Here is a 25,831-nt window from a genome sequence, read left to right as displayed (position 1 = left end):
CCTGTCTCCCTCCTCATCTTTACACACGCTGTTTCCTCTGCTACTCCCCCAACACACACATCTTCACAACTCCCCTCAGTGTCCTGTCCTCCAGGGAAGCTTCCTTACCACCCCAGGCTGGTTTGGAGACCTCCGCTGCACTTGGGGTTGACAGCTAACATGGCAGCGAGAGGTTGTTGGAGCTGACCCATCCATATGCCTGCAGCATTGAATGGCCAACATGGGCTGTGTTGGACCCAGCTGTGTACCCAATGCCATGCTGGTGCTGGTTTGAGGGTAGGCAAGAATGACTGGGGTCAAGATTGCTTTTCCTTCTGAAACAGCTATTCCACAGCACAAAAGATGTATGTGAGATAAGGGTGCAGAAGCGGGCCTCTTTCTCCCACCTTCCTTGTCACTCATGGAGGTGTGCCTAAAGTCCACTGTGCTTAGTGGCCTGTGCAAGGTGAGGTGAATGTGCGGTTGAGGGATCCCCAGACTGTCATCCCTGTCCTTAACCCCAGCACCACTGACCTCCAGAAACCACTCATGCTACCAAATAAGGCAATAACCCTGCTCCTCAGAAGGCTCCCACCCAGGTCTAACAGCCAGTCAGGCCCCAGAAATCCTTTCTCAGTCAGCCAGGGGGCAGTCTCCCCTCATGTCTGCCTGAGCTGTGGGGCCTGCAAGGTTCTATCCGTGCGGCTCCACTTGGAGACCTTTCATGGGCAGCCCTGACCGTGGCCAAGCTAGACCCCAGGGCCTAGAGGTTTCACTGACCCAATTCTGTGAATTGAGAGGCTGGCCTGATCACTCTGCCTCCTACCCACCCCCACTCTGAACCTTCTCCGGTGTTCACTGAGGAACTTAAAGGAGTATTCCTCTTGGGGGTATATACATTTTAAAATGAGACTCTTTAAATCCAAGGCAGTGGTGTGTTGATGAGGTAGGCCTCCCCTCCTGCCCCAGTGCTGCTGCCTGGCCTTCTCAGAAGCCCATGGTAAATCAGGGGTGTGTGTGTGTGTGTGTGTGTGTGTGTGTGTGTGTGTGTGCATGTGCGAGTGTCCGTTTGTGTGCACGTGTTGGCTTTGGTGGGCAGGACCTCCCATGGTGGAGCCAGGTATGCTGGGGTGAGCCATACTCTTGCCCTTGGCCCTCTAGGCTGCAGTTTCCACTGACCTTTAGGCTAGTCCCTGGTCTGACCCTCAATCTAGGGAGCCCCCCTCCCGGGGGCACTTCACAACCCCAAACTCAAAACATAGGCATGGGAAAATCTCTTCAGAGGCTCTTGGTTCCTGACAGCCATTGGATAAATCCCCATCATCATAGATACGAACCCCAGAGAAATGCAGAGTGAAGAGGGTTGCGGCGGGGGTGGGGGGATGAGAGGAGGTCAAGTTCACCCTCCAGATAAGGTGTGGGTAGGTTGGTCACCTCAGGTGGAGAATGGGCATCGAAATCCAGACTCCTCTGGCATCAAGATGGTTGGATGCAGAGATTTAGGGCCCTAGAAGTCTATACCTGGGTGGGTTGGGGGGCATGGCTGGGCACCCAGGAAGTGGCTGCTTCTCCCAGCACTTCCCACTTCAGCAGGCCAACCCCACTGCCCCACCCCCACCCCAATTCTCTATGCCTATGAGAGGGCGGGCCCTTGGGAGGCCTGGCTTTTCAGGGGGGCAGTGGTGAATTTCCCTGCTGTGCTTACTCCCCCACATCCCTTCTCAAGGAGAATTATTTTGGAGCCCCTCAGGGTTTCTCCCATGGGGTTCCAAGGCTGGCGGACCTCCTGCCTGCCTGACCTGGTCCTCTCTGCAGGGCAGGAAACGGGCCTGGGAATTCAGCTGTAAGCTGCTGTGAGTGGAATGAATGCCATAATGAAAAAGTAGTCACTGCTGGAATAGTCAGAGAGCAGTTGTCATCAAAAAGATTGCCATGAAAACCAGCGTGGCGGCTGCCTTCCTGCCTGCCCCAGGAGTGTGCAGAACCGCCTTCACAGAAAGATAGGGATGAAGGCTGGCAGGAACGGGTTGTTTCCATTCCCTTTCCCGAGGAGGGGGAGCCAATGGGCCAAAAATGTGGTGTCTGGAGATGGTAAGCACAGAGCTGCTCGGGAGGGAGTGGGCTGGTGGGAACTGCCTTTGGTGTCTTCTCAGAGGCTTCAGTTTTTTCCTGGCGCCCCAGAGAGACTGCTCCCCTGCCTGGTGTCACCAGGCAGCTGTTAGTGTTGGGCAGTGAGAAGGAGGAATTCACAGAAGAGTAGGGTGGGCGGGGGAGGGGGAGAGTCCTCTCCAGATCCCACCAAATGTCAGGAGCCTGGAGAAGAGAAAGAAGCAGCTCCAGGGAGTCAGAGACAAAAGAGAAGCTGTTTTCTCTTCCTACCCCGCTCCATTTTGTCTCTTGGCTGCTCCATCAGGCAGGGCGTTCCGACTGGTCCTGGAGCCTGGTGCAGTGCCTACACACAGAGCCCTCCTAAATCCTTCAGGGACTGGGGGACTCCCCGTGCTTTAGATCTATGGTGAACAGCCTCCTAGCCCGGGAAGGTTCCCCAACCTGTGGTGTCTCCCTAAGGACTCCAGGTTGGGTGGCCTGAGTGGGGTGGAGCGAAGGCGTGGAGGGGCAGGCCCACCTCCTGGCTTCAGGCTTGCCTTCTCTGTCCCACAGAGGTATTCCAGGGGGCAGCAGGCTGGACAAAGAGAAGCCTCCATTCTGCCCTGAGGACGCTGCCCTCTGACCTCTCTGCTCCCTTCTCAGTTGCCCGTCCATGTCCTACTCTGTGGACCTGCCGGCCACCAGTGTCATCATCACCTTCCACAATGAAGCTCGCTCTACCCTCCTGCGCACGGTGAAGAGGTAAGCCCCGCCTCGGGACCCTCATCTAAACGGCACTGCTCCCCGAGACCTCAGGGTGATTTGCTGAGCCCCTGTCAGGGGAGGATGTTGAGGCCAGGTGCTGTGGCCATATGGGGTGAAGACCAGTGGGCACTGGGAAGGGAGAGTTCTGCCTTCTGAGAAGTTGGGACTGGTGGATCAGGGTCAGGGGGACCCCAGAAGTCCAATTGTTAGCGAGATGCACAGTCCAACACAAGGTCAAGTCCCCAGGATGAGGTCAGAAGTGCAGGGATCAGGAACCGAGAGAGGAAGAGATGGACATGGATAGAGCCTCAGGAAGATGAACGCCAGCCCAGTAGGTGCCTCTCAGTGATTCAGAGAGAGGTGTCCCTTCTGTCCTCCTAAGCTTGGCCCTGTGGTCAAGTTTAACTCCTACTCACCCCGTTCCTATAATGAACTTAGATAATAAGGAAAGGATTTGGAAAGGAGCACCCAGTGGTATTTCAGGGATTAAAGAAGCTTGGGTTTCCTTTCCCAAGGAGTGAGGAAGGGGAGGGACAGTGGGAGGAAAAGAGTCAAAGGGCTCCCTGAGAACACCCCTCCAGACCCATCAGGTCGGAAGGAGCCTCATTAGCTTTCCAGGCAGGCAGCTCCGGATGCAGCTGGGGGTGGCTCTCCGGCAAGCAACCAGAGCAGCTATAGACCCTGCCTTGACAACTAGACTAGGGCGTCCCCACCCTACCCCCCATCTGGGGTGGGTCTCAAGTGCCTGAGTGTCTAGGCAGCGAGGTCAGCTGGGTCCTTGGAAGAGCCTGAGGAACACACTGCTCCTCAGCCACTGATCAGAGCCCAGGAGGTTTGTAAGCAGCTGGTGGTGGCCAATGTGCTGGCCCCCAAGCTGGGTGGTGGGGGTTCCCCATGGCAGGGAGAGGTAAATGAAAGTTGGCCCCTAAATCTGGGCTGCTCTGTCCCCATCACTGCTCCAGTGTCCTGAACCGAACTCCTGCCAACCTGATCCAGGAGATCATTTTAGTGGATGACTTCAGTTCAGATCGTAAGTATCCACCTTCTTTTTTTTTGCACCCCTCCAAACCCCATTTCCCCAGAATGCTGAGGCAAGCACTTGTGAGGTTGTCCTGGCCATCACAGGCTGACCTCTGCCCCCCACTGGATTGTCAGTCTTTTCTAGGTGCCCTCCATGGCACTGTTCCATGGTGACAAAGGAGGGACAACAATGGTGTTGCTTTGATGGGACACCAGTGAAATGACATTTTTTAAAAATTTGAAACATGATTATTACAACCTTCCTTATTACAACTGCAATGGGCAGAAGATCATCTCTTCAATCTAGTTCCACAGGTTTTGGACTGGTAATGGTGCTTGCTGGTATTCTCTGGCACCCCTGAGCGTAATGCCATAAGTATAGGCAACCTTAGTTTGGCCTGTGAGTGGGGGACAGGGCAACCCTTTGGCTGCTAGAGATGCTACCCCATGCTTCCCTATCCCCAGTCCTTTCCCAGGGCCTGGAATGGCACAGCTCCTGGGCAGTGCCAATGGTGGCCAAAACACTTGTGGTCTGATTCCCATATCTGAGTGAGCTTCCCTTTTTCCACCTTCAGCTGAAGACTGTCTGCTCCTGACCAGGATCCCCAAGGTCAAGTGCCTGCGCAATGACCGGCGGGAAGGTATGCTCTTAGACCTTGAGTGCCACGGCAGACCCTCTTTGGTCTAGACCTCTGCACCTCCCCATTCCCTTTGGGCGCCATGTTGTACCAAGCCAGCATGGTCCTGTTGCATTCCTGGTGACCAGGACCAAGGTCTGTGCAAAGACCTTCCTGCTATCCCAGGTTGGCCCCTAATGCAGCATGCCTGTAGGCAAGTTGGTTGTTTCTTCTCAGAAAGGGAGATAATCATAGTACCCTTTCTGCTTTGCACAGTTATTGTAAGGATTAAATGGGACAGACTATGTGGAAATACTACTTTGAGAGAATCAAAGGGCGGCATAAAGCAGATGAAGCCTCACTTCCAACTAAAAGGTGTTTTGGAGCTATGGCACATCAACTATGGCATAAGATAGTGCTTGGCACTCTGTGGGACGTAGAAGAAGTATAAACACAGCCCCTGCCCTTGGAGAGCTAATGATGTAGCCAAGGAGTCAGAATCTGCCGAAGCAACAGGCTGCTTGTAATTATACAGTAGAAAGGAGATCAGAGGAGAGGGAGCGATCAGGAAGTGGGCCTTGATTGCGTGAGGGGGCTTGTAGAGACAGGGGGTCACAGGAAGAGGGGGCTCACCCCAAAACCCAGCCTATTCACCTCCTTCTACGTACTCTCCCTTCCCAGGAGGATCCAGGCCTCGTCAGCAGGAGGAATGGGTGGAGTGAGGGTAGATGACAGAGGACCTTGGAAGCCAGAGAAAGGCATTTCGACTTGATAAGGCAGATAGTAGGGAGCCACTGAAGGTTTGAGAGAGAGAAATGTGATGGGCGTAATTAAGAAAGACCAGTCAGGGGCTGGCCGAGTGGCGCGGTGGTTAAGAACTGGCTTGGGACGCCAGAGGGCCCCAGTTCGGATCCCACATATGAGGGCCAGTGACACTGCCCTCTACAGCTAAGATGCTGAACAACAGCTCAACCTGGAGCTGAGCTGCCGTGAGTCGCCGGCGACGGCGTAGGCTGCAGCCCCTGTGGTAGTGGGTTGCCATGGGCTACCATGTGTAGCCAGCAGTCAGTGTGAGGGGTCAGCAGCCGCCGTGAGCGGCCGTCCAGAAGCCGGTGACTGATCTGCCTCCCCCGGGAAGAGCACAATGATGGTGCCAACTTGGGCCAGTGAAGCAACGTCCTCCACAACTAGACTGAAGAACAAAACAACAGCAACTTGTCTGTTCCCCTTCCCCCAATTCCCCAACGTGGTTCCCCTCCCCGCAATTCACCAAAAAAAAAAAAAAATCTTTAAAAAAAAAGAAAGACCAGTCAGGCCCAGGGGACCTACATACTGGAATGGAAGAAGACAGAAAGAAATCTCTTCCATGTATGGCAAGTCCTCGAATAACATGGTTTATTATAATGTTGATAAGATCCTGTAGAATTAACTCTTGTTTATATCAATTAGCCTATGGTAAAACTGATTTTGTTATATGTCATTTCACTTCAAGTCACAGAACCTATCTACGATGTTAAGTGAGGTCTTACTCTATTGGGTTGTAGGTGCCTATGGGTCTGGGAATATATTGTTCCCTGGGGTTTTGCCTAACATAGATGTAAATTTATGCAATTAAATTTAAGGGGGTTTAAATCAGGTGCTTTATAGCTACCCTATGGAGTGAAAAGATGGGACAGATGGACTTTTGCATAGATGGTTGGCTAATCAGATGGATAGAGGCAGAATGCCAGGCAGAGGTGTGGCCAGGGAAATCTCCCCAAGAAGCAACTTGTATTCCGAGCTCTTAGAGTGAGGCCCTCCTGACCCCACAGCTTACAGGATGCCAGTGGCTGCTCTGTAAGGGGCGGGACCAGCTGGGCCTCCCTTCTCCTAACCAGGTCATTCCCCTGCCCTGACCAGGGAGCCGGCAAAAGTAAGGCCATTCTTTGATGGTCAGTGAGCCATGGGCAAGACTGTGGGGGGTGGGGGTGGGAGCAGAGCAGAATCCAGCACATATAGGCCTTGTGGGCGCCAGGCACGCTCCCCAACAGGCAGAGATTATTCTCTCTCTGAATCTTCTAGGTAAGGAAACTGAGGCTCAGAGAGGTTAAATAACATGCTTAAGGTGAGGGAAGGAGCTGGCATACCAACTCTGCCCTGTCCTAATGCAGAAGATTCTTTCCACGACACACATGATGGTGACGGATGCAGGGGGCCACCCTGAGGTTCCTAGAGAATAAGGGGTGGGGGAAGAGTTTTGGTTTCTGGTTCTCCTTTGGTATCAAACCATAATTTATTGCAATTTCCATTCACTAAACTCTGACTGTTCACCAGTGTGTCCCCAGAGCCCAGAAGGGTGTCTGGCACACGGAAGGCACTCAGAGAATGACCGTGGAGTAATGATGGTTGATGGATGGATGAGAGAAAGAGAGGGAGAGAGGGAATAAGCAAATACAAAGTAGAATTCAATCATAATAACTCAGAGGAAACCTAAGCCCATGAAGGGATGGAGAGCTCTGAGACTTTGGGGGGATGGCTTGGAGGCAAACTGGCTCAGCACCAACCTCTGTCCACTCCCACTGCAGGCCTGATCCGGTCCCGAGTTCGCGGGGCAGATGTGGCCTCAGCGGCTGTCCTCACCTTTCTGGACAGCCACTGCGAAGTGAACACCGAGTGGCTGCAGCCCATGCTGCAGCGGGTGAAGGAGGTGAGTCTGTCTGTCCCTGGGGGAGCTCTGTCCTTAGGGATGTGCCCATCACATTCTTGGCATGAGGGCATAGGAACCATCTTTGATGTTGGGCAGGCAAAGTAGGAGTCAGAATGATCTGCTAGCTCCTGAGTGACTTCACCTCATTTCTCATCTGAAAATGGGGATAATTATGAGTTAATACTCGTCCCACCTGGTTGTTTTGAGAATTAAATTGGATGAAAGCCTGGGTGAGCTATGAAGCTCCTACTATGAATGGATGCTATTGTTTTCCTCCTGGGAGAAGCAGGGTCCTGTGCTGGGGGGCAGGGAGGGCTTTAGGTTAGGCTAGGAAGCCAGGGGGAGGGAGAAGAGGATTCTCAAGAAGGGAGGGGGGCGGGGGCCCTACCACATGCCTGCTGTTCTCTAGAATGGGGAGGATTTGGACAGATGGAGGAAAGAATGAGGTGATTACAGCTCAACTATAAAAAGACAAATATCCCAATTTAAAAATGGGCAAAGGATTTGAATGGACATTTCTTCAAGGAAAATACACAAATGGCCAACACACACATGAAAAGATGTTCAACATTACTAAGTCATTAAGGAAATGCCAGGGGGAAAATCCACGAGATACTACTTGACACCTACTAGGATGGCTATAATCGGAAGGATGGACAGTAACAAGTGCTGGTGAGGATGTGAATAAATAGGAGCCTTCATACATTGTTGGTGGGAACGTCAAGTGGTGCAGCCCTTTGGAAACCAGTCTGGCAGTTCCTCAAAAGTTAAAAGAGTTACCATATGACCCAGAAATTCCACTGCTAGATATATACCCAAGAGAAATGAAAACATACTCCAAATAAAAACTTATACACAAGTGTTCAGAACAGTATTATCCAGAATAGCCAAAACATGGAAACAACCCAAATGTCTATCAACCAATGAATGGGTAAACAACATGTGATAGATCTATACAATGTAACATTATTCAGCCATAAAAAGGGATGAAGTACTGATACATGCTACAACATGGACAAACTTTGACAACCTTATGCTAAGTGAAAGAAACCTGTCACTAAAGACCACATATTATATGATTCCATTTATATGAAATGTCCAGAATAAACAAATCCATAGAAATAGAAAGTAAATTAGTGGTTGCCAGGGGCTAGGGGAAAGGGTAATAGCAAGCTACTGCTAATGGGTACAAGGTTTCTGCTGGGGCGATGAAAATGTTCTGGAATTAGTTGTGATGGTTGCACAACCGTGTGACTATACTAAAAACCACGGAACTGTACACTTTAAAATGGTAAACTTTATGGTGCATCAATTATAGCTAATAAAATTGTTATAAAATGTGAATTATATCTCAATATCAAAAAAGTCTATGAAAAGGATAATGTGAGGCCCCCACAGAGAAACCATGGATGGTGTCCCCTGATCCTCGACCTCCCAGTCTTTTGTTGTCCTGAGATGGGGTGTGAACTGAGGGACAGAGCTAGAGTCCAAGTTGCAGATAAAAGGATTTTGAGGGTGAGCTCAGAGTGTGTGGAAAGGAGGGAAAGAAGAGGCTCTCTCCCGTGTCCCTCCACGGAGGGAGAAAAAGAGAGGGCTGGTGGAGGGCAAGTAAGTTTCGCATGTGGTATGTGACATAATCCACCAGCACCACCACCTGCCCCCCAAAACAAACAAACAAACAAAAAACTTCAGTAAAATCGACATTACCCAGCAGAGTTTTGGAGGTGGATTTGTGTCTGGGAGGTGATGAAGGGAATAGTGAATCTGACCTTGAAGCAAATGTGACATGAGAGGAGCAACACTCAGGTTACTTAAGGACCGCAGGATGCCTGTCCTCAAGCTGCTGGTGGCCCCGATGGGAAGACTCAACCCAGACATGTACAACAGTAGGCAACAACTAATAAAACAACAGTTCAAACCAGCAACAGAAGAACAACCTCAGGCAGCATATAATTCACTGTCCCAGGAATTGTCTAGACTGTAACTGTGAGAGCAGCTTAAAAGAGGAAGAAATCCTCAGCCCGAGGCAATCAGGGAAAGCTTCACTGAGGAGGTGAGATCCCAGCAGGGCTCAACATGATGTTAGAGGAAGAGGCTGGGAGAGGATTGTGTCCATGGGACCCAGGTGGGACCTTCCAAGAGCTTAGATGTGGTGATAAATCTCCCGGGACCCTGACCTGTCCTGCAGCAAATGCTGAGTGCCCCATGCCTCGGAGAGACCTTCCTTCCAGAGCAGGCAGCTGGGCCTTTTTCCACAAAGTCCCTGGCCTCACACCATCTCACATGTCCTCTCCTAGGACCACACCCGCGTGGTGAGCCCCATCATCGATGTCATCAGTTTGGATAATTTCGCCTACCTTGCTGCATCTGCTGACCTTCGCGGAGGTGGGTCTTGCTCCCAAGGGAGGGGCTCTAGACCAGAAAGGAGGCAGGTGAGGGCAGGCAACAGCCCTGGCTTGGTGCTCTTCTTCTCAGCTGTGCCTGAGCATCTCACGCCCCCCCACCACACACACACCTCTCTTACCTCCAGAAAATTAGAAGGGATCACATGGAGTCCTGAGGCTGCGGACAAAGGCCAGAAGCAGCAGTTGCAGGCTCCTGGCACAATCAGTGGCAGAGCCAAGCTAGTCTTTCCCTCCCCTCAAACACTGATACGTCCTTTCCAAATGCTGCCAGCCCAGGGACCAGGCCAGGGCCTGGCATAAGGATATGATATGATAGCTATCTTGGGGGTGGGGGAAAGGAGGCCTCAACCTTGCATGAATTCCTAACATGGAACGCCTGGAAACGGTCTGACACAGCAGCTATGGGCCATATTTGGCTATTGCACTCTTGACATGTGACTAGTCTCAATTGAGATGTGCTGTAAGTATAAAGTGCACATCAGGTTTCAAAGATTTAGTATGAAAGAATGTAAAATATCTCATTAATAATTTTTTATATTGATTACATGTTGAAATGATATTTTGGATGTATTTTGTTAAAAATGTATTATTCAAATTAATTTCATATGTTCTTGTTACTTTTTGATATGGCTAGTAGAAAAATTTAAATTACATATGTGGCTTGCATTTCTGGTTCATATTATATCTCTTTTGGACAGCTCTCGTCTAACCTTTAGAACTGTACTGTCTAATACAGTAGACAATAACCACATTTGACTATTTAAATTTAAATTAATTAAAGTTAAATAAAATTTAAAATTCCATTCCTTAGTTGCACCAGCCACACTTAAGTGCTCAGTAACCACATGTAACTGGTGTCTACCATATTGGACAGAGCAGTTATAGAACATGTCCATCATTGCAGAAAGTTCTATTAGACAGGCTGCTCTAGCGAATCTATTGCTGGGAGCTACTGGACAGAGTGGATTTTGTATTTGAGGATTGGACTTCCAATAAATGTACATAACCGTTCATTAGATCTTGGAGTTGAGTGGGATTCTTGAGGGAGCTAGGCATTTCTCCTTTGGGAAGTTACCTCAGGGCCTTTGCACTTGCTGCTCCCCTGCCTGGAATTTCCTTTCCCCAGATACCTGCATGGATCAGTCCTTCATTCATTTTTCTATTCAAAGTTCACCTCTCAGAGAACCATTTCTTACTGTCCTTACTAGAATAGCTTGGACACTGCTCCTTTATTTTCTTATTTAGCACTTTTATTCTCAATTGACATATCCATTCATTGATTTATCTTTGTTGTTTCTGTCTTATCTAGTATAGTGTAATTCCTCAAGGGCAGGGACCTGTCTCATTCTGAATGAAAGAATGACTGCATGAACTGCCCAGGGCCCTTTGTGAGCTGGGCTTGGATCCAGGGAGTCTCTGAGGGGCAGCAGAGTGAGGGGGCAACTGCACCCAGTGGGCTCTGCCCCAAGCCTCGTCCTCACCCTGCTCTGTCCCATAGGATTCGACTGGAGCCTGCATTTCAAGTGGGAGCAGATCCCTCTTGAGCAGAAGATTATCCGGACAGACCCCACCAAGCCCATAAGGTCAGAGCTGCTGTGAGCTCTGGGGAACTCCTTCCTTCCGTGGGTCAGGGGACTGGGACGCTGCTGGGGGGCCATTTCAGTTGCTGGTGCTCCTGAGGGTACACACTGTAAGTGCTAATATTCTGGGCCCCAGGGACATAGAAGACAGAGGCCAGGATGCTGGCCAGACATCCTACCCCAGTGACTCTGCAAGTTGGGGATTCTGGGGCAAGTGGCCTGGAATCCTAGGGCCATCTAGAGGGGCTTCTGGCCTCTTATGCTCACGTGTTGCCTCTGTCCTCTCCTTGCTCCCAGGACGCCTGTCATAGCTGGAGGAATCTTCGTGATTGACAAGTCCTGGTTTAACCACTTGGGAAAGTATGATGCCCAGATGGACATCTGGGGTGGAGAGAATTTTGGTAAGTTGGGAAATATAATAGCAAGAACAACAACAATAATAATGAGTAACCCTGAGCACTTTCTATGCGCAAGGCCCTGTTCTAAGGACGTAATCCTCACAATGACCTTCTGAGGTAAGTAAGTACTATTATCTCCATTTTACTGATGAAACTATGGCACAGAGAGATTAAGTAATTTGTCCTGTGCCACACAGCTAGTAAACAAAGAGAGTTAGGTGGTTAGGGCGAGCCTGTGGCCACATGGCTAGACATGTATGTGGAAGAACATACAGCCTGTGACATGGACCACAGCTTAAACATGTGGTTGCTTCCCTACCAGAAAGGCTGGGGGTGCATGCAGTTGAGGGTAACTAGTTAAATGTAAGCGATGGGGTCAGATGGCCTGGGTGCAAATCCTGGCCCTACCACCTACAAGTTGTTTGGCCCTAAGCCAAGTTAAAGCCTCCCTAAACCTCAGTTTCCTCAAAAGGCTGTTATGATTACTAAGTGGCATGATGAGTTAAAATACACGGCACAGTGCTGGCGGCCATTATCAATACTTCCGAAGCCGTAAGGGAAGGAAAGGGACGAGCCCATGAATTCCCAGAGTTTCTGGTGAGATAAAGGCCAGATACAGATGGAACACCTGACACGAGTCATTTAAGGGGTTTATTAAAGGGCCTATTTACATGGTGTGGGCAAGACAGAGGGAACCACAAGGAATAGCGTAGTACCGGGCGAGGCTGGTGACAGCTGGGAGGTGTCACCACCCCTAGGTCTGAAAGACGTGGAGGGAACGCCCCCTGCCAGGAGCTGTGGTGTTGGGGCACGTGGAGCCAGCCCACAGCGCCCTAGTGGAAGGTACTGGGGGATAAACACCCACCTCACCCTCCCACCTCTGACCTCCTGCTGGTACCTCTGCCGGCTGAGCCGTCCCCCGCAGGAAGGCAGCCCAGTGGTGCAGCCCACACAGGCAGCCTCCCAGACAAGGAGCAGGGTGGAGAAGGGGTCCTGCAGGTCTCCAGGGGCGGGGGCAGGCACTTCAAGGCCTATACATACAGAGGCCTCTCCTGGCTCTTGCAGTAGACCCAGCCCTTCACAGAGCCCTTTCCCACTGTTTCCTTTTTCACCCTAATCAGGTTTCTGTCGAAGTAAAAAGGGCTGGTGGTATCTCACCCATTTGACAGATGGAAAAACTGAGGCGGACACTGCCATCCTGATTTCAGTCAGGAAACTCCACATCTAGCAGGTGTTTGCAGCACCTTGACCAGAGCCACTTAAGTGTTGTGAAATGTGATGAAAGTCAAATCCTGCGTTTCCGAGATGTGAGGAGCAGGTCTTTCTTCTCCCTCCCTGAGCAGGACACAGATGACTAGTAGGGCCTAAAATAGGCCTGATCCCAACTCAAAACCAGCCAGCGTGGAAAGAGGCATGGGATTTTCTCCCCTTTGTAAATTACTCTTGGAAACCGTTTCCAGGAAGGCATCTAGAAGAGTAAATTTGGGAACTGGGGTGCAGTGACCCTTCCATTCTGACCTCTTTTGATGGTGTTTTAGGCCTAAGTGATAGCCTTTGTGTCCTCAGCTGCAGCCTGAAGGGAGCTTTAGCAAAGACGGTTTCTTGTAAAGGCTTAGCGGTCTGGGAAACTAATGGTCTGTCTTGCACCCAGAGGCCTTTTCCCTTTTTCTTCTCTCTTTTTTTTTCAGGCTGGGGACTGACAGAGAAACAAGTGAATGATCAAATAGCTCACTTCAAACTCTGCCTGAGGCAAGGGCTCAGTAGTTGGGAAACTTGAAAGGTGAACTATGGAGTGGTTCTAGAGAGGGTTTTGTTTCTTGAAGAAATTCAAAGAAATTTCTAGGCTAGCCATAGTTGTGAGCCGAGAGACTGCTGATGCTGGTGGGTTTGGGCCTTTGATTTTGTTTCTTTCTTTTTTTTTTTTTTTAAGATTTTTATTGGGTAATTGGGGGATGGGAACAGCGCTGGGGAATTGGGGGGAAGGGGAACAGACAAGTTGCTGTCTGTTTTTGTTCTTCAGTCTAGTTGTGGAGGACGCTGCTTCACTGGCCCAAGTTGGCACCATCATTGCGCTCTTCCTGGGTGAGGCAGATCAGTCGCCGGCTTCTGGATGGCCGCTTACTGCGGCTGCTGGCCGCTCACGCTGGCTGTTGGCTACACACAGTAGCCCGATGGCAACCCACTGCCACAGGGGCTGCAGCCTACGCCGTCGCCGGCGACTCACGTCAGCCCAGCTCCAGGTTGAGCTGTTGTTCAGCATCTTAGCTGCAGAGGGCAGTGTCACTGGCCCTCACATGTGGGATCCGAACCGGGGCCCTCTGGCATCCCAAGCCAGCTCTTAACCAATGCGCCACTCAGCCGGCCCTGATTTTGTTTCTTTGTTGAAGAAAGGGAGATGCCCAAACTGAGACTTATTTCTGTGTCGCCCTAGAAAGCCAAACTCAAGGAGCCAGTGGCTACCTTGAGTGGGGTGGCGAATGTGAAAACCTTGGGAGTCACATGAAGGACCCTTTCAAAATGTAGTCAGATCATGTTACTCTGCTGCTCAAGACCCTGCCAGAGCTCCTGCATTCCTCAGAGCAAAACCCAAAGGGCTAAAGTCATCTGCCCTTCCCCTATAAGACACACCACCAGCTGGGCCCTGCCTCGCTCTGCTCAGGCCGCCTGGCCTCCTTGCTGAGCCTTGAACTTGCCAGCCGCACTCTTACCTCTCGGTCTTGGCCCTTGCTGATCCCTCTGCTGGAATGCTCTTCCCTGGAGAGCCACATGACTTGATTCCTCACCTTCCTCAGGTCTTAGCTCAAATTTCCCCTTTCAGTGAGAACTTCCCCGATCAGCCTAATTAAAATTATAGCCCTGCATCCCAACTCTGCTTGCCCTCCTCTGGCCCCTATCAGCTCCATTTTTCTCCATTGTATTTATTACTATCTGCTAGACTATGTATTCTACCCATTTTCTTATCTACCTGTATTTTTGTTTCTTATTGTACTGAGTTCTTGTCTCGCCCCACTAGCATGGAAGGGATTCTATTGGGTTGTCGGAAAAGTCATGACGTATTTTTTTCTATGTTTTCCGTTGCAAAAATGCGTCATGACTTTTCCGACAACCCAATAGAACAGTGTGTGACGTAAAGTCAAAAGGTGCTCACTAACATTTTGCTGAATTAACTAAAGAATCTGGTTTGATCAGTGCAGCTTGCTGGACAAAGTGTGAAGCCTAGGCTGCAATTCTTCAACTGAGTTGTTTGGATGACCTTGACGAGGTTATCTAAAATCTTTCAGCTCTACAGTCCTTATAAAAAATATGGGGATAATAATACCAACTTCACATGGTTGCTCTGAGAATGAGATATCAGATATAAAGAGCATGGCACATAGTAAGTGCTCAGTAAATGGATGATGACGACTGCTATTGTTATTGCCGTTATTAATACTAATGACAGTAATAATAGTTGTGGACAATATGGGCTGAATGGGATGAAGTGACAACTAGCATAATGAAGTTAGTCTGGCAGAAACAGAACCAGAATGAAGACCTCCTGTCCCCAGGTCTGTCACTAGTTCTAAATCTCTGTCGCTGAGCCAGCTGCAGAGCCCTGACTGGAAGAAGGGTCTGACGAAGTTTGCAGTCGGACCTAGGGAAGCCCAGTAACACAGCCAACCTTGCCAGTTGGTCCAGATATGCTGAATGTTCAGTCCTGGACATTCTAGATGGACTATATCTAGAAGTCACCTGGTGCACACAGTCTGGCCAGAGGTAAGCATTAGTCCTGCCTCCTTCACTCCCACTTTGCTGGTCACTGGGAGGCCCTGACCAGCTGCACCAGGTGAGAGCCCCCAGGCCTGGCCAGAAACCACAAGTGTCCTTACTGCCAACTGGGGAGTGGCAAGAGGGATCAAGGAACCAAGGGAACTGATGACAGAATGGTCTTGCTTATTAAAAGTTAAACACAAATAAAACCAAGGGTTATGGATTTTTCTGGGACAGGAAGGAGGCGTTTCAATGTCACACGGTATCTACCTGTAGGGTTAATATGAAAGAAAGTAGGAAACCAGAAGACAGCCAGTTGCCAAGGTGGGTCTTGCCAGAAGTGACGATTGCTGATTGGAGAATAGAGTGGGTCGCATGTGATGTCCCTTTCTGGAAAGCAAAATGGTCACTTTTTTCATCTCCCAATACTACTGGGGACCACAGTCATCTGCAAAAGCTTGCTCAGCTCCACCACCACCATCAAAAGGAAGCATGTCTCAAGGGGCCAGCGGCAGCCTGTCTTTGCAGACCGCTGGGCCAAGAGGGAGGCCAGGAGCCAGCCAGGAAGATGCCAGCTGGAGCAGGCCCTGGCCTCGTTGGTGCCTGGTTTTCCAACCTCGCAGGTGCTCAGAACTGGCCAATGAGCAGATGTGTTCTTCCTTAGCTCGTGTCTGCACAGGCTTTCTGGACAGCGGCTAGAAACGATGCTGCCATCTGATTCAGTTTTCATTCTACTCATGGTCTTGGGGCTCCTTCAAAGCTTTCCCGCTGCTCTCCCAGGGCTCAGATGTGGGGCATGTGTGTGGCGTGTGTGCGCACAGGCCTGGGGTAAGCAGTCAGGAGCACACGCAAGGAGCAGGCGCACCCATGCGACAGGCCCAGGAGCTCCACCCCCAGCATGTGCCTCCAATGAGGCACCAAAGGGAAGGGAGGCCAGCCGATTCCCACCTTCATTCAGTGGGACTTGCCGAGGGGTTCTTTCCCCCTTCTGATGCTGTCATCTCCTGCAGAACTCTCCTTCAGGGTGTGGATGTGCGGCGGGAGCTTGGAGATCGTGCCCTGCAGCCGGGTGGGCCACGTCTTCCGGAAACGGCACCCCTACAACTTCCCTGAGGGCAATGCTCTCACCTACATCAGGTAGGTCACAGCACCAAGAGCACCAGACTAGGCGCCAGCACACTAGGGTTCTGGACCCAGCTCTGTCACGTATTCATGTGACTTTGGGCAGCCACCCACCACTCTGGGCCTGTTTCCCCATTTCCCCCCTCTCAGGTCTCCCATTCTGGATTCCAGGTACTTTCAGGGGTGAAGTTGGGAGTGTTACACCAGGTCTGCCTTGCCTTGACTGTCTTGGTCCTTGAGGGTCTTGGAAAACTGGCCAAATGACCCACTGGGAGCTTCCCTCCACTCACTGGTCCCCAAGTACTGGTCATAGATGTCATATCCTGACCATGACTTGGTCAGTGTCTGCCCATTCATGTCCCCAGCTACAGGCCTTTAATACATTTTCATATATACGGTTTATGTATATAGAGAGATGCACACACCATGGGTTTGTGTTTTTATATAAATGGGGTCATGCCATAAGTTTTTTCTGCAGCATGCCTTTCTGCCACTCAACACTAAATAAATCTTAGACATCCTTCCATGTTGGTACATATTAACCATGGCAGTGTTTTTCAAGGTTGCCTGTTACTCCATCACTTGGAAGTAGTTCATTATCCTCTATTGATGGACATGTAGGTTATTGCCAATGTTTCACTAAACACACATTCTTGTACATGTCCTTACTGCCCACATGCAGGTCTAGTGGTAGAACAGATTCCTGGAAGTGTAGCGTCAAGGAGTATATATACATACTGACAAAGCTGATAGATACGGACAGATTGTCCTCCACAAAGATTGTACACATTTATACCACCCTAATCAGCCTTGTTCTGTATACACTCCTGAAATTTTCATCGCCCCATGTTCTCATTTTTGAACAGAGCTGATCTTGATCCTAACCCTACCCCTGTCACGCCCCCTGGTGACCTTCTTTTGTTCCTTCCTCCCCTTTTAGGAATACCAAGCGCACTGCAGAGGTGTGGATGGACGAATACAAGCAATATTACTATGAGGCCCGGCCCTCGGCCATCGGGAAGGCCTTTGGCAGGTGGGCCCTTCCACCAGCCCTGTTTGCCTCCCTCCTCCACACACGTTAGCACAACCTTAGCAGAACAGAAAATGTTGTGTACTCAGGGAAGTGCTCGCTGTCTCCTTAGTAGCTGAGCCCCACCCACTGGGCTCTTTGGAGCCCCCCTGAGTGTGCAGTGAGGAGGCAAGGCCCTGGTCCTTGAGGGGCGTGCAGCCCCATGGGGAGAAATAGCCAGAGAGGCTTGTCTGTGAAAAAGAGTTTCTGTTCGCAAGCTGCCTGCAGGAAAAGGGACATCCGTGGGAGTACTTAGGGATGAGCTGCCTGCAGAAAACACTTGGGGTTTTGCTTCCACCCCCTGTTGTTCAAAATCTGACTGTGATCTGTTAGCCTATTTTGCTGTCCCGGACTGCTATGACTACAGTCTAGTTAGGCATTTTCAAAATGCAGATTGGTAATGAAATCAACTTTGTGGATTGTGATGAGCATTTTAAAAAGTGATAGAGAACTAGAAGACTATAGGTTAGTACAGAACAGAATAGAAACTAAGTTAGTTGCAGTGAAGGGCAGTATTTTTCACAGTTTTGTGAAACTCTTATTTCAGTTATACGTTTATGTGCGTCTACCTATATATGTACATGGGTATACTCTATCACAATGTAAGATGTGTTTATTTCTTACTTAAGATTGTGGTCAGAAAAGTTTGAAAACATTATGATGATCATCAGTGAATCTTTCCTCCTCTATTTACTCATATCTATCCCTTAAAACAAAAAAGATGTCCTTATTTCTTTTAGTGGGGACTTAACATTACTGAGGACCTACTCTGTAATAAGGCGCTTATGTTCCTTAATGTATCTGACTCTCACAGAAACCTCCTGAGGTAGGTGATCATGTCTTCAGTTTCCTGGAGAAGAAACTGAGGCTCAGGGAGGCAATGAGGGGCCTCTGTCAGCGGCCATTATGGTCAGTGTGGCTGAGGGAGGTGAGGCGGTCAAACTGCGGTGTCCACCGATACATCGGATGGATCCGATTTGCCAGAATTCCTGAAAGACCTTTAAAGCCTGTTCTTCTTGTTGTTAGACCCTTTCTGCTAAACTGCAATGAAGGAAAGGAAAACTTCTAGTTCATTAAGGGTCTGCTCCCTGTGGAAATAAGGACCAGGTAGTGGCATGCTAACTGAGTTCCCAAGGAATGAGAAGGAGAATAAAGCGTGGTCCTCTGCCGGCTGGGCTGATCCTGAAAGGCAAAGCAGGAAAAGGAGAGAAAGGAGGAATGGCCAGTTGCCGGTTAGAGAATGACTGCAGGCAGGTGGCCAAGGCTGGAGGCAGGCTCGGACCCAGTCTCCTGGCTCTGGCCCTCCTGGGCTAGGTGGAAAGAGGGGACCGGCCTCCTGGAGCCTGGGAAGGGGCCCCTGCCATCCTCCCTGGGGCTTCCTCCCTCGCCTGCTGGCCAAAGCCTGAGCTTGGCCTCCTCTTTCAGTGTGGCCACAAGGATCGAGCAGAGGAAGAAGATGAACTGCAAGTCCTTCCGCTGGTACCTGGATAACGTCTACCCAGAGCTGACGTGAGTGCAGCCCTCAGAGTTGTGTCTGGCCTGGGTGGGGGGTCCTCCCAACCCTCCCACCCCGAGATCTCCCCATCTTAGGCAGTCTGGCTCTTTCTAGCTATTGCTGTTTATCTTCGTGTGAAAGACTCCCAGGGAACCAGGAGGACGTTACCAGGAGTTAAAAATGGCCTGTGGTAGGAACCAAATTTTTAACAGACTGGGTCTTTTGAGCTAGAAATAGACATTGTCCCCTTAGGAAAATAACACTGCATTAGGTAGCAAAGGCCACAGAAATCATCATCCCCCTTGACTCTGTTCTCTGCCTTCTAAGGAAATGAAGCAACAACAACAACAAAAAACCTGTTAACAAGTAGATATTCACTGTAGGCTTCTCTGCAGCTGGAAAAAAAAATCGAGAAACCACCAACAGTAGGGGTTGGGTTTCGTGAATCACTTTCAGCGATCTAAACAAATATTATGCACCCATTAATATTATAATCATAAAGACTGCGGAAAAGCGTGGGGAAATGTTTGCTCTAGCAAATGAGGAAGCAACCTGCAAATGGCCTGTGCACTAGAGCTGCGATGCAGGTGAATGTGTGTATGTGAAATAGGACTGCGGGTGACCAGCTATAATGTCCACAGTGGGGCGGAGAGGACTTTTTTCTTATCTGAAAATCCTTTTCAGTGTCTTGGCTACATCCACATGGCTCATTTCCTCACCTCCTTGAGGTCTTGCTCATGTGTTCCCTTCCCGGGGAGACCGCCCCTGAACACTCTAAATTTGCAGACCACCCTGTTCCCAGCATTCCTCTGTTGCCCTTATCGTCATCTACCATACATTTGTCCGGCTAATTCTGTGGTCATCTCCCTGCAATTGACAGCAAGCTCCAGGAGGGTAGAGGTGTTTTATCTGTTTTGTTCACAGCCTCTAGAACAGTGCCTGTCACAAAATGGGCACTCAATAAATATTTTTGACTGAATAGATTACATAGGCAATAAGCCTCACTAATACCTTCAAAATTAGCACTGTCCCTTCTATAGCTGTCACGTTGGGAAACAGAGTATCTCACTGCTGCCAACTTTGTCCTGAGGATGCTGCCATGGCTTTCCAGAACATTCCACACTCCTCAGAGCCTACATATCCTTGAAGGAGGCAAATCTTTGTCATTCGAGGGCAGATTGGATTCTTGGAAAACAACCATAGTTATATTGTAACCAAGACCAATGAATAAACTAGATGATTAACCCAGATAATATAATCCTGGGTCCCGAATACAATGTGACAAGACTGAGACAAGTGACAAGAATAAACTGATGCTGGGAGCAATTTCTAAGGAGTTACAAAACAATTTGAGCAAAGGCAGCATCTTCGGAAGAAAGCTAGCGGCCTGGATAACCCCAAGCTCCCCGGACAATAGCTGTGAAGGGAAGAACATTACTTTATAGAAGTTTAACAAATGAACAACTTCCTCAAGTGACCACTTTTAAGGGGACAGTTTCATTCAGACATATCATTTCTGAGGGAAAAAGTCATTTCTTTACATTCTGTCATAGTTCCCACAACATTTGGATGGAGCCATAGACCTCAGGCCTCAGGCAGGAGCTGGGAAACCCAGAGGAGATGTTGGGGGTACCGAGAACGTGTCCTTTCTTTCGGTATCCCAGTCCCCTTGCAGAAGGGACCACACCATCCCCCGAAGACCAAGAGAAAGAAGTATTTTATAACTATCAGAAAACTGGATCAATCGATCCCAAGGCAAGAGACTGGATAAAACCAGCTATGTTAAACCAGGAGCCTGAGTCACCTTCTGTTTGATCTGTCATTGTGTGAAAGTTAAAAAAAAAAGAAGTGATTTTTTGATAGAAACCGCACACCCGCTTCACATCCAGGTTATTCATCCCCTGACCACTTGTTCATATTCTGCCTCAGCTCCCAGGAGTGGACCAGGTTGTTGGATAGAAAGGAGACCATTGGCCCAAATGATACCAGCTCTTTTCCAAACGGGGGATCCTAATAATTGGCCCACACTTCCAGGTGGTCAGTGGGGAGACTGAGGAGGCTAAAGGAAGAGCCTTTCGCTTTCCTAGGCCTGCTCGCAATCCTCACAGCCGTGCCCCTTATCCAGATCAGTTCTGCAGCTGGTCTCAGCAACTTCTAATGTATTGCTTTTATTAGGATGGTCAGGAACAGTTTTGGGCAGACTGTGCATTGTACAAGCATAATACATTTGGAGGGTGCTAATCACACAATAGGTATCATACCTTACAACAATTCCTGGCAGATGGCAAGGAAAGTTTTCTTCTAACAAAGCCAGCATATTATGACAATTTTCTAACAGGTGGAAGTCAAGCGTCCTGAGGAAGGGGCACCTATTGCATTATAATAGGGGTAATGGCAGCCCAGCTTGGAGGACTCAATAGGGAGGGAAGCAGATACAGACTGAAAAGGACTGTTAACAGATGGGCCAGCTTAGCCCGGCTCTGCCAGGGAGCTAAAGAACAGTGGTGATGGCCCCGTCCCAACTGCGCCAGGGCTGCTACCACACAGACACCTCAGGAGCTGCCCCTGTTCTGGGGATAGCTGCCCAAGCCCCAGGGTTCCTCCGTGAGCATCAGTGGGTAGGCCTCTGGTTCCACACTTGGACAGTGCCCACCTCACCTCTGAAAGCTGATCACATGTCACAGCTCCCTAAGCAACAGGAGGTAGGGAGAGGAAGCGGATAGAAGGGCCTGGAACCCTTGGACTGCATTCCCCAGAGCACACTTCTCGGAGAGGCCTAAGTAGGCATCTTGTCTCTGTAGAGAGGGGGCACCATAACTCATTGCCTCTGGTTGAAGCACAGTGGGTGAAGCTATTGCCTTCCATCACCCTTGGACCTGGCAGGGATTGCAAACTCAGATCCTACAGTGATCAGACATGTAATGTAAATGACTCAAATGGGTGAGGATGAGCAGTAGGGAGCTGAGGGGACTGCGGCAAACTGGTATGCAAAAGCCCCACCCAGAGGAGTAGCTGCTACTCACAATGTTAGTGCCATGCTGGAATGCAAGCTCAGTGTGGCCTGATCTTTCTGTTTTTTCAAGAGAAGGTGGAATCAGATTTTTTTATGTGTAACCTTGAAATTTTTAAATAGTGCCAACTAATGAAAAGCACCAACCACCACACCACGCTGGTCAGACAAAATGTGTACTAGGCCAGATTCAGTATGGGGGCCAACAGTTTGCAACCTCTGCTCTAGAACGGCTTGACCTCTCAAGGGGGAGCTGGAGGGGCATGGTACTGCCAGGAGTGTGGGAGAGAAGATGAAGGTGTCTCCCCGAGGCTTCGTGAGAGCGGGTTAGTTTGGGGGTTCCGGGGACTTCAAACCAGCCCTAAGGAAGGAAGACCTGGTTTGGCAGAGATCCTGCAGGATGTCCACATCAAAGAATGCCAGAAATGTTCTGACGCCCTCCTGCCACTCTACCCCGCAGCCCAAGTTTTCCCGACAGAGGTAACAGGAGGCAGATAAGATGAGTCACATGGTCAGAGTCTAAGCCTTCCTGGTTCCCTCCAAGAGCTTGTGTAAGCTTCTAAACCCAGTTATACATGCCTGCGTTGGCTGGAGCTGGCAGCCTCCTTGGGTTTATTACCTACAGGGTAAGAGAGTGTCTTATGTCGTGTGTGGTGTGTGTGTGTGTGTGTTTAAGCATATTTTCCTGTGCATATAATGTGTTTTAATAATAGTGTTTTGAAACATGCCTGTTTTACTTAACAGTATGTTGGGAACACTTCCCCACATTACCAGCTATTCTTGCACAGAGTCCTTTTTCATGGCTAAAGGTTTCCCATCCTGCAGACAATTGGAATTTACTTAGTCCATCTCCTGTTGTTGGATCCGTAGGAATTTCCAATGTTTTCAGTATAATCAGTCACTCTGAGATGAATACCTTTTAAATGAAGTCTCTACTCACATCTACAATTATGTGTTGCCATAGGACAGTAAGTTCTCGGATGTGGGATGGTTAGGTCAAAGGTGGACACATTTTTAAGGCCTTTGATACATAATGACACATTGCCTTAGAGAAAAGTTGGGCCTATCTATGCTCTCACTGGTAGAGTATGAGAAGCTCCAATCCCGCAGCTAGTGCCAAAACTGGGAACTGATTTATATGTACATATATATACATATACATACACACATTATAAATTATATATATATATATACACACACACACACACACACACACACACACATATTGGTAAACAAACAGTGGTAACTCTCTAATACGTATTTCTTTGTTAGTAAAATTGAACACATTTTCATATTTGTGTGTTCTACATTTGCCTCTTCATAGGACCTCGTCCCTGTCGTTCTGAGATTGCTTATTGAGCCACACTCACGCTCTAGCCCCTACCTAGGCTTTCCTCTGTCTGGACTGGGGAGTCCTGGGTTTCTGGTCTGAGCTCTGCCCCCAGGGTCCTCTCAGGCCTGGCCTCCAGGGCAGTCCCTGGGACTCCTGGAGCTGCTCAAAACTGAGTGGGACCGAGGCCGTCTTCCCAGAGGAATCCCTGCCCCCTTGCATCACCCCTAGCTAGGCCTGCCCCCCACAGAGACCTTGGTGCCCCCGGAGTGGACTGCGACTGCCCTCTGGGTAAGCGTGGGTAAGCCTGCGGAGGGCGGAGGACAAGCCTGACCGCTGCCTTTTCTCTCAGGGTCCCGGTAAAGGAAGTGCTCCCTGGCATCATTAAGCAGGGGGTTAACTGCTTAGAATCCCAGGGCCAGGACACTGCTGGTAACTTCCTGCTGGGAGTGGGCATCTGCAGAGGGTCTGCCAAGAACCCCCCAGCGCCCCAGGTAAGCTGCTTAGGACCCAGAGTGGGGTAAGCTTTCCTCTGCTCGTCCTCATCCTCTTTCTGCCTACACCCTTCACAAACCCACTTTCCCAGGGACCCTGCCAGCCATCCCCCCCCACTCTGCTTCTTGGGTCTGCTCCTGCCACAGTCCCATCCCCTTTCTAGCCTGTCACACAGTTGCCCTCTGTGCACCACCCACCCTCTCCTTGCAGAGGGAGAAATGCTGCCCAAACAACTCGCAGTTCTCTCCTGGGATGCAGCTGTGGTCAGCTTGTCTGTCGGGCAGCAGGGCATACAGGACTCCTCTGTGTGCACATGTGTGCAAAATATGAGTGTCGCTGTACCCACGTCAAAACTAGAGCAGGTCATGGAGAGCCCCACCGTGAAAAAGCTCCCTGGCTGCCCTGATCCCATGTCCTATCTTTTCCCCCCATCCCCAGCATCCTTTGGTACATCCTCCATTGCTCTCTGGCCAGCTCTAGCTAAGCTCCCCACACCCCAATATTTTATTATGAAAATTTTCAAACATGTAGAAAAGTTGAAAGAGTTTTACAATGAATACCCATACACCCAACCCTATTATTTATAGAAAGTTCTATCAAAATATACAGTATATTTGCTTTATCACCTATCCACCCATCTATCCATCCATCATTGTACTTTCTGACTTGGTGTTCTGGCTCCTGTCTCGCAGGCATGGCTGTTCAGTGACCATCTCATCCAGCAGCAGGGGAAGTGCCTGACTGCCACCACCTCCTCCTCCACCTCCCCCGGGTTCCCAGTCATACTGCAGGCGTGTAACCCAAGAGAAGGCAGGCAGGTAAGCCTCCTTGCCCTTGGCCCAAATGGCCAGCAGCCCCAGGGGACATGCAGTGGGGTGGCAGCCCTTACTCAGGGAGCCCCAGGTTGAAACATAGACTCAAATAAACCCTCCAGAGTGAGGACCAGTGCGCGCCTAAGTAAATATCTAGGTCATTATGAGGAAGTTCTCCTTCAGGTAAATATTAGTTAAATGTCCTTTCTGTCAGCCTGTGAGTTGCATCAGGGCAGGGACCATTTGTCTGTCAACACTGTCCCTGGCCCCTGACAACCACCACAGCCAAAAGGTATTAGCTTTTACCAAGAACAGAGCCTATGTTAGGAGATTTACATAGATCATCTCATTTAAACCTCCCAGCAATCCAGCGGTGTGGGCCTTAGTACTATCCCCATTTTATGGGTGAGAATACTGAGGCTTGCTGAATTGAAGAAGTGCATGTCAGATCACACAACTAGGAAGGGATAGAGCTGGGATTCAAACCCAGGTCAGTGTGACCCCTAAGCCCACAGTCTTAACCCAGCACATAGTAGATGCTCAGTAAAATATTTTTTGACTACTTGCTGACTGGGGAAACTTAGATCTAGACACAGCGAGTTCCAAGCTGCCATGCCAGCCTCACGTGAGCCTCACTGCCTTTTCCATTTGTCAAACACTCTCATCCACCTCATCTCCATTAATCCTGGGAAACAGGTCAGGCCCACCTGTCGAGGAAGAAACTAATGCTCAGAAAGATGAAGTCACTTGCTTAGGGTACACAGCAGCCAGTGACAGAGTCAGCCTGCCTCCCTCCTATGCCACTCATTTCCTGTCTGGAAGGGCTGCCCCTCTGCCCAGGGATGGGAAACAAAGGCCAGAGGTCTGCTCCACCTCTCCCTCTGCCCTCCCCTCCTCAGCAGCCTTCCCTGTGCCTGACGCTGGCCAGACTACAGGGCAGCACAAAGGGTGAGGGGGCTGCCTGGCTCTCTGATTTGGCCTGCAGCGTTCTCCTTCCACCCTGTTCTGTTTGCCTGGGTCAGCTCTTTAGGGATGACTGCTGGTTTGCGATTCCATTCTGGAAAAGCAGCCCCATCCCCACCCTGCAGTGTGTGTGTATATGCGTGCACACACACACACACAGCTGAGAGATTTCTGTGCAAAGGCCTACTTGCTGGGCCCACTGGACACTTCTGAAGCACTTTCTGATTGGCTGGGGGTGGGGGGTGGG

At 49.8% G+C, this 25,831-nt stretch overlaps 1 protein-coding gene across 3 annotated transcripts in view; it reads left to right on the top strand.

The window, feature by feature from the left end:
- Window positions 1-25,831, top strand: part of GALNT16 (polypeptide N-acetylgalactosaminyltransferase 16) — a 92,051-nt gene that overhangs the window by 54,439 nt on the left and 11,781 nt on the right. For all 3 annotated transcript variants that reach the window (XM_019641391.1, XM_019641390.1, XM_019641388.1), the window contains 12 exons: window positions 2,731-2,829; window positions 3,795-3,862; window positions 4,428-4,493; window positions 7,034-7,155; window positions 9,453-9,540; window positions 11,059-11,143; window positions 11,438-11,541; window positions 16,299-16,425; window positions 17,351-17,443; window positions 18,905-18,988; window positions 23,667-23,808; window positions 24,502-24,627. In XM_019641391.1, the coding sequence (XP_019496936.1) occupies window positions 2,731-2,829; window positions 3,795-3,862; window positions 4,428-4,493; window positions 7,034-7,155; window positions 9,453-9,540; window positions 11,059-11,143; window positions 11,438-11,541; window positions 16,299-16,425; window positions 17,351-17,443; window positions 18,905-18,988; window positions 23,667-23,808; window positions 24,502-24,627 (1,204 nt within the window). The remainder of the gene's footprint in view (window positions 1-2,730; window positions 2,830-3,794; window positions 3,863-4,427; window positions 4,494-7,033; window positions 7,156-9,452; window positions 9,541-11,058; window positions 11,144-11,437; window positions 11,542-16,298; window positions 16,426-17,350; window positions 17,444-18,904; window positions 18,989-23,666; window positions 23,809-24,501; window positions 24,628-25,831) is intronic.

This window comes from Hipposideros armiger, unplaced genomic scaffold, assembly GCF_001890085.2.
Source record: "Hipposideros armiger isolate ML-2016 unplaced genomic scaffold, ASM189008v1 scaffold_59, whole genome shotgun sequence".
NCBI classification, from domain to species: domain Eukaryota; kingdom Metazoa; phylum Chordata; class Mammalia; order Chiroptera; family Hipposideridae; genus Hipposideros; species Hipposideros armiger.
This window is presented reverse-complemented; position numbering and strand designations above follow the sequence as displayed.